Source organism: Abrus precatorius, unplaced genomic scaffold (genome assembly GCF_003935025.1).
Source record: "Abrus precatorius isolate BTA unplaced genomic scaffold, Abrus_2018 Scaffold8, whole genome shotgun sequence".
In the NCBI taxonomy this organism is placed as follows: Eukaryota; Viridiplantae; Streptophyta; class Magnoliopsida; order Fabales; family Fabaceae; genus Abrus; species Abrus precatorius.
In genome coordinates this window covers 1,357,418-1,369,135 of record NW_020874428.1, presented here as the reverse complement: position 1 = coordinate 1,369,135, position 11,718 = coordinate 1,357,418, and the positions used below count along the sequence as shown (strand labels likewise).

At 29.8% G+C, this 11,718-nt stretch overlaps 1 protein-coding gene across 3 annotated transcripts; it reads right to left on the bottom strand.

Moving 5' to 3' along the window:
- Positions 1-273: 273 nt before the first annotated feature.
- LOC113847129 (replication protein A 32 kDa subunit A) lies at positions 274-4,219 on the bottom strand. Of its 3 annotated transcripts, XM_027476017.1 has the most exons (10): positions 3,940-4,219; positions 3,510-3,620; positions 3,228-3,325; positions 3,066-3,107; positions 2,909-2,986; positions 1,372-1,447; positions 1,037-1,132; positions 876-955; positions 666-734; positions 274-585 (listed from the first exon to the last, which is right to left on the bottom strand). In XM_027476017.1, the coding sequence occupies exons 1-10, from the start codon at positions 4,042-4,044 to the stop codon at positions 510-512; spliced, it is 831 nt and encodes a 276-aa protein (XP_027331818.1). In that variant the 5' UTR covers positions 4,045-4,219; the 3' UTR covers positions 274-509. The 3 variants fall into 3 exon arrangements, with proteins under 3 accessions (XP_027331818.1, XP_027331817.1, XP_027331819.1); XM_027476016.1 differs by having other exon boundaries at positions 331-734; positions 3,940-4,206; XM_027476018.1 differs by lacking the exon at positions 2,909-2,986 and having other exon boundaries at positions 331-585; positions 3,940-4,206.
- Between the last annotated feature and the right edge of the window lie 7,499 nt (positions 4,220-11,718).

Here is an 11,718-nt window from a genome sequence, read left to right as displayed (position 1 = left end):
TTTTCAAATAACCATCCTCCAGCCGTAAGTACACCGCCGCTCCCCCTTCCCTCTCCCTTTCACTTCGACAAAATTTGGAAGAATTTTATTTTGACAGTGAAATCAACAAAAAATATACTTTGCTTATCCTTTCCCTCCTTCCATCTATTTCCTTCCCTCCCTCCTTCCTCCCCCAAATCAAATAAAATCATTAGTCCACCAACGACACTTGAAAAAAAAAAAAAAACGTTTCCCAAAATATAAAAATTTTAAAATGTTTCCAAGAAATTTATTAAAAAAACGAAAATATATATTTTTTCGAAGCAACCTAATACCATTTAGCATGCGTTTATAAATCTATAGGCAAAAAAAGCGATTCTTTTGGTTTGAGCATACAATAGATTAAATTCATCCGATAACATATCTACATCTTGAAACTTATAAGCAAAATAGATCAGTACTAATATCATCAGGGATTCATGTACTATCCAGCTTGATCCTCAGCTATATTTCTCAGATCACACAAAATATCAAGCTTGTTTATAATGGTCTTCGTCAATGGTGGAGTATACTAAACCATCATCTCCAAGAGTCTTCAGCGATAACCTGGCATCAGAAACAGCTGAGTTACATCAGAGGCAACTGCTTTGCATACCCATATTAAGACAACTAAAATAAGAACTGACATGATCTTGTCCAATGGAAGCTTGAGCTCTCGAGCTAGTTCATTGACATGTACTCCACGTTCATCTGACCTGCAATTTAAAACCAATTTTGAAAGATTTCAGTATCTTAACTCAATTTTGTGTGCAGAGAATTTAAATAATCCTAAATTTGTCGAAAACATTAAAATGAAGGATAACAATTACAACTAAAATTTTGAATGTATAACTCACATGTCTGAATGCTGTTGTATGTACTCAATAACCAATTTATCACAATCCTTTAGTCCATCCACGCTATATTGTGCATATACCTGGGGCGAGGAAAATAGTATCATATCAATCCAATCAAATTAAACTGTAGCAAGTAGCAATTGTCAAATCAAATCTCTTACTGAATTTGATGATGTTGCCTGAGATCCATTTGATGCATTTCTGACAGGAGTGTTATACGAGTCAGCTGAAGGATGTGCAGAAGAAATTCCCTCCACCTATGTATAATCAAAACGAATCTAAGTCACGTATCTGAGCACATAATGAAAACAAATCTGTCACATATCTGAGCACATAATGAAAACAAATCTGTCACATATCTGAGCACATGTCAGCAGTCAACAAACTTTTATTGATCCTATAAATGGATCACACAATTCTCAATTTATGAAATTCAAAGTAAGTTTATGCACTATCCACAGCCATCAATCAGGTGGAATATGAAAATTTGTTGTACCTTTACTTTGGTGCGGAGATGGTTATGTATGCAATCAATAAAGTGAAAAGGGATCTCATCAAAATTTGTCACTGGCCTGTGAAACACCATAGTTATGAAATAAGGATCATAAAACCATCCAATTTGGTAAATCAAATATAAAACATTTTCTCAAAGCAAGGAAAACACCGTATCCATCAATCTGATAAATCACCAATCATCAAGCAAAACCATTATGCTACCTCCACAAAGGTCACAAGGGCATCCGTCAACAACAATAGAACAATGATTGAATTTCAAATAATTAACATTCAATTTAAAATGAAATTGAATTAGGTCATATTTATCAGACAAAAGAACAGTCATGTAATTAAATATGCCCAATCGCTAACCATCAAAGATTTTGTAAACTTCATGCATAACATAATTACAAAAGGACAGAATAGGATAAAGAAGCAACGTCAAGGAATTATGTAGCTACTTTACTAAAGGTTATAAATGTTTAGCTCAGTTAGCCCCAAAGTTAGGTGAACTTACGAACTAAAACTAAAGATTTTGCTAAAAAAGCATTTAACCTGACATCATGTTAAATAATGCAAACATGAAACATCCATAATAATGCCAAGAAAATCAACACGTCTGACAGGCCCCTGTCAAAATTCAATCACACTGCCTATAGATTAAGGGTAGTAAAAAGGAAACTAAAATTTTGAAAATCTAGATAATTTTAATAATACCCAGAAGCAACAGAAACATAACCAAGAGACACTCAGCGATCACCAACGTCCCGATACATTCAACTTTTTTTCTGGTTTGCTTTGATAGAAGAATTTATGTGTAAATGATAAATAAAATGGGAGAAACTAACACCTAATAAGACCCTCTGATACATCCAAGAATAAAATGCCTACTGCCAAGCACACCCAAGAGAAGATTGGAGTCCAGGAAAAATACCCTAATGCATATCAGCAACAGCTTCCAAGATAAATTAGTAAATCCACACCCAGTATTAGCAACTCAAAACATCCAAAGCTACTATATTGCAAATTGCAATGCTTTGAAATTTGAATTATTAATGGAATCAATAATCAGTGTGACTTTTTATAATGTTTAATTTAACGGTTCTAAGACCCAGGTTGAACTGCTTCAACATCTGTTCCATTAGCCAGTAAGGGGATGTAAGTTGTTGGTCCAATTTGAGTTGGTTCTGACACTATTACCCTAAGATCTACTCAGTTCTTCAGCATCAAACTCCCTTATTAACATTAGATATTTGTCAAAATAATTGGGGATTATTTATATTTGTCACCCTGAGCCCTGAGCTCTGATCAGAACAAGACTCCAAAATCTACAGACACATTCTAAAACTTCAATGTCAAACTCCCTTAGGTGAATGATGTAACAAAATAGTTATCTCTTCTTTATAACTGTGCTTATTATTGTATCCAATTAAAGATTCAGAACGCAGCAAGCTAAAGTACTAAAACTAAAAGTAAATAAACAGTCATTGCACTTGCACAATTGATAAAATATAACAAAAAGGGTTTTGCACACATGCCTGACAGAGAAGGCAACGAGTTGCCTCACACCCTGAAAGCTCTTCAAATGCCCATAAACACGAACATACATACCATTGCTGTCATTGAATGATTTGAGAAAGTGAGAAATATAACAACCACAGACTAATATATTAGCTTCCATAGTTAAGAACTTACATTACTTCTTCCATTTCCTTTGTGTCAAAAGTCTCATTAACCCTAACCAAACAACCAAAAGGAAGTCAACAAGTCATAAATAATAAGCACGTAAGAAAGCACATGCATACATAATTCAATATACAGTTTAATCTGAAATAACATTTGGAAGCCGCTGAGTACCATCTTCGACATTTGATTCGGCCCGTTCCATCATCCAAAGTAAAACTAACATCGGTGTTTCTCTCAGCTATCTCATACACCATTCCAACCAAAGTTACCTGGACCAAAAATAGAAAAATAAAAGTTAAAAGAGATAAAATAATCGTTTTTTTTTTTTAAATTAACAATTATTTCTCCATTAACTATTTTTTTTATAAATTCCAAACCAAAGCATTTCTAATTTTGCTTTATAAACAAACAAGCATGGCATTACAATTTGTTAAACTAGAGCACGAAGCTTACATTGTTCAGATCTACACCGTTGATTACAAAATTCGATTTTTCATCACCAGATTGATAGGCTTCACTTATCTGCTTCACTGTCACCGGCACCAAACCCTGAGTTTCGCGGCTCTTCAACACAACCGAAACACAAGACCAAGTTAGTTGAAAGACTTGAAAGGAAATAAAAAATTTTTAAAAAAAATTCCCTAGTTTGGTTATTACCAACATATTTGATTAAACTTATTTTTGAAAAACAGACTATTATTTTATCTAAAATAAGTTAACCAAAAGTACGTGCCTATCGTCTGTTTACTTCCGAAGAGAGATTCACCCATAACATTTGACGAAATGAATCTCTTCAAACTTAATTTTTTAAAGTAAATAAATCTCTTTCAAAAATTAATCCTAAAAAACCATTAATTTGAAGGGAAAGAGAGAGATTGGATACTTTTGGCGGTGCGGGTGATGAGTCGTTGAGATGGGAAGGCTGAGAGGCCATGAATCCGCCGCCGGAGAAGGCGGAGGTGGCGTCGAATTGGGAGCTCGAGAACATCTGCGAAACCCTAGAGAGAGAGAGAGAGAGAGAGAGAGAGAGTGAATTTGATTAGTGGTTATGCGAAGAATGAATGAATGATTCGGAAATGGGGATCGTTTTTTGTTGTTTCCCGCCAGCAATGCTTCATTTTCCCCGCCGTTTAGGGTTCAACTTTCACTTCCCTTTATCCCTCTTTGATCCCCTTCTTTTAAATATTTTAATAAATTATTATTATTTTCTTTAAGTAAATTAATATAAAAATAGTGTATACGAGAGTGTTTTACTGTAAAATAACAAAAAATAAATAAAAATCCTGATATAAATCCTCTGCCATTTTATTTACATGAATAGACCTATTTTTTTTTTTGCTATTCAAAATTCGGTTATCTGGAAACCAAATTCTGAGATAGCTTTTAGTTTTCTTTTTTAATAAATAAATATTATTATTTAAATTATATTTATATATTATTATTTTGTTAAAATAAATATTTATAATATATTATTTTAATAAATATTTATAAATGTTTTATTAGTTATATATAATAAACTATGTTTTATTATTTAAATTTTATTTTTATTTTTATATTATTTAAAAATAAATAAAAATAATAATAATATTAATTTTAAATGTTTATTAAAATTTATTTGATATATTTAAGATAATAATATTTTTTTTATTATATTATTTAATATAAATTTATTTTTTGAAAATTATATTAATATTATATTCTAAAAATATATTTTTTTTATTTAATATTATATATTTATAAAATAAATAAAGTATTAAATAATAACCAGTTTATTTATTTATTTGATATGTCATTAATATTAATAAATATAATTAAATAATATTATGTAGATATATATATATATATATATATATACATATAATTATATATTGAATATAAATTACAAATACTAAAAATTAAAAAGATGCAATGACATTCATAAAATTAAAAATGACATGAAGAAAATTTTAAAATAATAACAATAATATAAATCAATGGCGGGAACTAGAAGCTTCACCGATATTTGGACATGTCTTCCTTGTGTGATCAGGGGTATGACAATAAGAACAATTTTTTGTCCGACTTTGTTGTTCTCTAATGTCCATCTTTGTTCTTATTCTACTGGACTTGGGTTAACCCTTTGAAGTTCTTTTCAGTTCTGGATTTGTACACAAAGTTGGGCCCGTGTAAGTTGGCCAATAGTCTTCGTGTCTGAGTTCTCCAAATTGACCTTCGTATACCCTAGAAACTTGTTGTAAGATATACACAGGAGATATGTAGATGTCAAAGTTGTAGTGTGTGTGTAAGCATGAAGTAATTATATGCGAGCATGGGATGTGAACTTTTTGAAATTTACCACAATCACACCACATTTCATCTAACCGTACTGTAAATCTTTTTACGGGTCAAATTTTTGTCGGATGTTGCGTTTCTTTGACTAAAAATCTAGTGCTTGTTCTGCCAAAGGTGATGACTCTATGAGTGTTCTCCTTTGACTGTGCATCTTGAATTGCTTTAGTTGCAACTTCTGAGTACATATGTCTAGCATTAATCATTGCATCTACTTCCTTGCTTCTGTCAATAAAGAACTTATTGCAAGCTAATCAGGTAACTCGTCATATTTATTTTCTTATCTTTTACACATCATTTTAAGTAACAAACTTAAATATATTTGTAGTTTTTATAGGCGCCATATCAAGACTTGCAGACATCAATACCTATGGAAGCATATAGAGATGTTCAACTGTGGACTTCATGTACCGTCATCCTTTGTTTTGCAATTGTTGAATGGCACTAAACAGATAGAGTTAAATTACAGTTTCGTCTAATCCTAAAAGTCCCTTCTCCACCGAATAATTTGAATGACCTCCACAAAATTGACATGAGAGGAAGACAGAATGAAAATTGGGTTACAAGACATGCTCAATGGATCGAAATATGGAATAACAGACGTGAGCTAACAATAACAGGTCATCCAATTCAAGGCCCATTGTGTCACACACAAGAATACATGGAATGGTATATTGCTAATTCTATCTATTTTCTATTTGTGCCACAACTACTACAAGATCCAAGGACGAGCGACCAACAACAAAGGACTACCAACACATTTGAAATAGGTACGACTTCCACACCGTCGTACCACAAGACTGCATCAATTCTTCTGAACATTACGCCAGAAGCAAACATAATTAACACAAGACATTCGTTTGCAACAACATCAGAGGATTTTTTTACAAACTTATTTGGAGTTGATTTTACAACTCCATCTTCGGCACAAACTTATATGCAGTCTCTTTACCAACCGAATTTTGCTAATGAACCTAGTAATTCATCAAATGCATTCCAACAACTAAACCTTCATGATGATCTAAATCCTCCACAAGTTTATCCTGAAATCCCAGAGCAACAACCACAACGACGAAACCCACCGCGTCACAGACGTCGCCTTCGTGGTACTGCTGGTCACCATTACGGAAATAGTTAATTATTAATGTTGTTATAAATTTGTTATCATCTTTATTAATGTACTTTGTCTTCATCAATGTTACTTTAATAATATGAAAATGTTAATTTCAAAATATTTGTCTCAACTATAAATAATTAAATTATAATTTAATATTTTATTTACTTTTTAAAAATAAATTTTTTATTCTTAAATAAAACTTATTCAAAATTATAATAGTATAGTTTTAGAGTTTAGGATATTAAAAATTATAATATTAAATAATAACATTTTTAAACAAATAATTTAATTAAAATAAAATTTTTATTTAAAATATCATTTTATCATACTAATATTTAAAAATATTAAGTCAAAATTACATATTTAAATAAATAAATAGAATAATATTTAATATATTTTTTTAATTTTGAAAAATATATTTAGTATTCTTTAAGTAGAAATTATTTAAACATTAACATTATTATAAAAAATAATATACTTATTATTTAAATATTTTAAATAGTTTTTAAAAATTAACTAAAATAATTTAGTTATTATTTAATTAATTTTTAAAAATTTAGTTATTATTTTTTCTAAAAATATTATTTATTATCTTAAATATATCAAATAAATTTTAATAAACATTTAAAATTAATATTATTATTTTTATTTTTTTTAAATAATATAAAAATAAAAACAAAATTCAAATAATAAAATTTATTTTAATATATATAACTAATAAAATATTTATAAATATTTATTAAAATAATATATTATAAATATTTATTTTAATAAAATAATAATATATAAATATAATTTAAATAATAATATTTATTTATTAAAAAAAAACTAAAAGCTATCTCAGAATTCGATTTTCAAGGAACCGAATTCTGAATAGTAAAAAGAAATGTCTATTTATGTAAAAAAAATGACAGAGAGTCTATATCAAGATTTTTATTTTTATTTTTTTGTTATTTTATGGTAAAAAAACTCTGCATACGAAATGTTTGTTTATTTTTTAAAAAATAACAAAGTACAAGTTTAAAAAAAATTAAGCTTCTCGAGTTATCTAAAAGAAGCAAATAAGACAATCTCATTAAAAACTTATTTAAAATACTACCGCAACACTTTTTTTTTGGCTAAAAAGTTTAAGTCAAACATTATCTTTTAACAATATGTTTCAACTATATGATCTATGAGCTAGTTAAAAGTTATTGAATGTTATAAATAATTGAGAAATATCTATGAGATTTCTTTGTCTATAATTGAAAAAATGATTTATTCCAATTGATTGTTTATATCTTTAAATTTTATATTTGAATAAGTTTAAATTTATTTAATATGACTCGTTTAAGCTTAGTCTATAATAATTTTAAGTACGTTAAACTTTTTTTCATATCACATTTTAGTTTAAAATTTAACTTTTATTTTCTTTCTCAACATTAAAAATATTTTTTTCATGAATAACATGTTAAAGTAGGTTATCTGATTATTAACACTGTTGAATAAAGTCATGAAAAAAAAAAGTATTAGTAGAGTTGGATTGAGATAAAACAAATTCAAAACCATTTTAAATCTAATTAAATAAATGAATTGGATTTTAAATTATTTTATTTTATTTTTAAATTAGTTTAAAACTAATTATAAAATTAGATTTAGTTTAAAATAAATTTTAAATTCAAAATTATACAAAAACAAGCTTTACAAATTGTTAGATGCAATGCTTCAATTGAACCATTTTAAGAGCATTAAAGCTAAAACTATTAGCAGTAAACTTTCTACCAAAAAATCGTATAAATAAAGGTATGCGCAGAATTTTTTAACTTACCATTTTCATTTAATGGAAATTGATGACTACGCTGGTGTAGTTAAAATTTGAACCATTTTATTGATAAAATGTTTGTAACTTTGTTTTTCCTAGAGTAAATCTAAAATCTATAAATAGTTTCAAAAGTTCTTTTTTATTAATTAATATCATGTTTGTAGATAACTTCGTAGAGTTGTAGCTACAAGTTTAGATTGGAAAAGTTAGCTAGCTAACAAAAAAGAGAAAAGAGCATACTTAGACAAATTTGATTTCAATAAACAAAATTTGGTATTACAAAATACATTCTTGAATAATTTTAAATAAAAAATAATTTGGGTCTATGTATCCTGTAACATCCTCATTTTTATTCCTTTGTTTTTGAGAAAAATAGGAATTTTGGTGCAAGACTTATCATTCAAGCAAGACAGATATTTTCTGCATTGGACATTCTGGAGCATTCTCGCTCAAGCGAGATAAGATAAAATTGTCCCAATTGTCCTCTTGTCTAGGCGAAAAGGGGTCTCGTCTAGGCAAAGAGTCACCGGAAAAATAGAGAGTTCTCTAGACCTATTATCGTCCAAGCGAGATAGAGCTCGCCTCCATCTCGCCTAGGCAAGAATATCAAAAAAATCATTATCTGATTTTTTGGTTCAAGCGAGGAAGAGCTCGCTCAAGCGAGAATGCACGAGTTTAAAGGGTATTTAAGGGATTCAATATTGAAAATTTTCATTTCTCACCAAAATCACTTATCCTCCTCTATTTTCTCCCTCTTCCTTCCCAGATAAAGCCTTCTATAACTCAAAATATATCTCAGATTTAAGCTTCAACGTCTATTCCTCTCGAATCTAGTAAGTTTCTAGATCTCAACTCTTGAATCTTGTTTCTATTTCTCTACTTTCTCTCGCTGTAATAATGTTTTATCTTGCGATATTAGGAAGAGTTCTTGTCCTTGGGTAGTGTTATCGGTTAAGACGTGGAGCTCCTCTTTAGAAATCATGAAGAACATAGTCTCAGGGATCTATTTCCAAGCAAGGGGAGCTGACCTCAGACCCTAAGTTCTAATTATAAATTTAGCTTGAGAAAAATCGAAATATCTATTTTGCAAGATAAATCTAAAGTGTTTTCTTGAAAAGTAGAGTATAAAAAGAAAATTTATCCTTAAGAGGTTCCATAACTTATTTAACGATGAGTATGAATGAACAGTTTTATGGTGTGAAATGGGTAACGAGAATAATAAGTTGCTGGGAAAAGATAAAAACTCAGCATAGATGATTTTATTAATACCGGAATAATGTGATCTCCAGCAGAATACTTATGAAATGTGCAATTGGTCTGAGTCTGGGGGTATCCGACCCTATTGTATTGGTTTTGTGATGACGTGGTTTCTTATTTTATCATTGTATGTTTGATTGAGAAGTTGAATGTTAGGTGAGATTGATGTAAATGGATTAACTATCCTTAAATGACAAAAGATATTGTGTTACCTATGTGTGAACTAGATGAAGTTTGAATGCACGTATCTTGGACATAAGTAAAGGAAATGAATAACATAAAAAGGGCATTAATGAGAATGATGCGAATATCTGTGAATTGTTGAGATAGTGTAAAATAAAAGAAAATGGAGAAAAGTATGTTATTAGTGAGAATTGGTGAATAAAGAAATATTGATGACAGATGTGTTATGTGAAAAATGTTGAGAAAGTATAAGAAAAGAGAAAAGGGAAGTAACTGATATATGTGTCACAAGGACACTAATTAATGCAATTATAGTGTATGTGTTGTAATAAATTATACATTAATTAGTATAATTGCAACATGTGTATTGGAACAGTATGATTGTGATGTGCCACGTTTGAGTTACTGCATAAATAGTTCACATGTTATAATACACTTGGGGTATAGAGTCCGGAAGCGATTGGGATATCTGAGAAAATGAGGGTGATAAATGCTAGTAGCTTAAGTGTACACGATTAACAACAAAAGCATTTGTAGGCCTCATAATTATTTACTGATCTCCTGACTATACCTTTATCATGAATGCCTAATAACGCACACGTTGTATTTGTGTGCGGCGGCGAACAGCGACTATCTATGCTTGCATAAGTCCATCATAATTGGAAAGAGTATGTTGGCAGCATTTTAGAGGCATGTGAGTACCTATAAATACTCTTATTTGATGAATATTTAGAGTTGAAATGATTAAAGTGACATGATTTGAGAAATTGAATGTCAAAGGTGATAAAGTGAGAATTTGATTATGTTAAATGAATGAGAAATATATATTATTTGATTGGGTGATGAATGATGTATGTGAATGTTTCCTGTTTGATTTAGAATGATTTTATAAATAAATTATAATTGGATGTATATCGTACTAGAAGATATTTTCTATGTTGCTGAGATTATGTTATTATAATGTGAATTAAATAGGCAAGAGACTTACAAATAATTTCAGGTAGAGAAGCAATAAACAAAGATGGAATTGTTCTAGAAACCTACTTGTATGGGATTGTCAGAAAGAGAACTATCACTACAAAAAAAAAAAAGTTGAATTGTGGAGGTTTTTTTGCGGAAGTTATAGAAACTGCCTCAAATTCCTATGGATAGCGGCATTTTTTCAAGCGCCTAATATTATTAAAATTATGGTGGTTTTGTTTTTATTTTTGTAGAGGTTTATAACCTCCTCAAATCAAAACACCTTTCCCTCATTTTTTCCCCTCCATTTCCCTCATTGTTTTTCTTTAAAATTTTCTGAACTCTAAATATTCCTCTACTTCCCTCTAACTTTTATTTTGTGAACCCTAAAGGTCTGATTTTATGCCCTTGTTTTTCCTTCATTCCTTGCAAGCACCTGATTCATGGTTATGGCTTCCACTAGATTTGCAATTCCCTACGTGCTTCATTGATTCACGTGTAATATTTAGAGAATTGATTGAAGCACCTAAAGCATTTGGCTTTGGCATTGACGTTGTGGTTGCAGGGCTTTTGGCATTGTCAATCAAAGAATCTTCTACGTCTCCCTCTCTTGGTATTTACTTCTTTTCTCTTCGAATATATAAGATTCTTCTACCTCTGATCCTCAAATTAATTTTCTCAACTTGTTTCATGTATGTTCCATTTGGGAGAGTAGTCTGTGGAGTTTGGTCCCTCCACAGTCTTATTCCATTAAAGGTTAAGGCTTACTTTGGTCCATCTGTAAAGACTAGTTTTGCTTGTTAGTTTTCCTCTATTTTGATTGCACTCTAATTGTATAAGAAAATGTTTGAGCAAAACTTTAACATTTGCAGTATGTGTTTAAGACGTGAAGAGAGACAACATCATTCCTCAAGAAGAAGAAGAGATCATCGTCAAGTTGCATGCTATTCTCAATAATAGGTGCGACAAACGTCTTTTAATTGCTTATTAAAATAAATAAATAAATAAAAGCCCTT

What these genes read in the sequence shown, in the direction of transcription:
- LOC113847129 (XM_027476016.1), bottom strand. Translation starts at nt 4,044, where the DNA reads ATGTTCTCGAGCTCCCAATTCGACGCCACCTCCGCCTTCTCCGGCGGC. An exon ending in AGGCAACATCATCAAATTCA is followed by an intron (nt 956 to 1,036) that starts GTAAGAGATTTG and finishes TCCTCGCCCCAG; the next exon opens with GTATATGCACAATATAGCGT. An exon ending in ATACAACAGCATTCAGACAT is followed by an intron (nt 735 to 875) that starts GTGAGTTATACA and finishes TTTAAATTGCAG; the next exon opens with GTCAGATGAACGTGGAGTAC.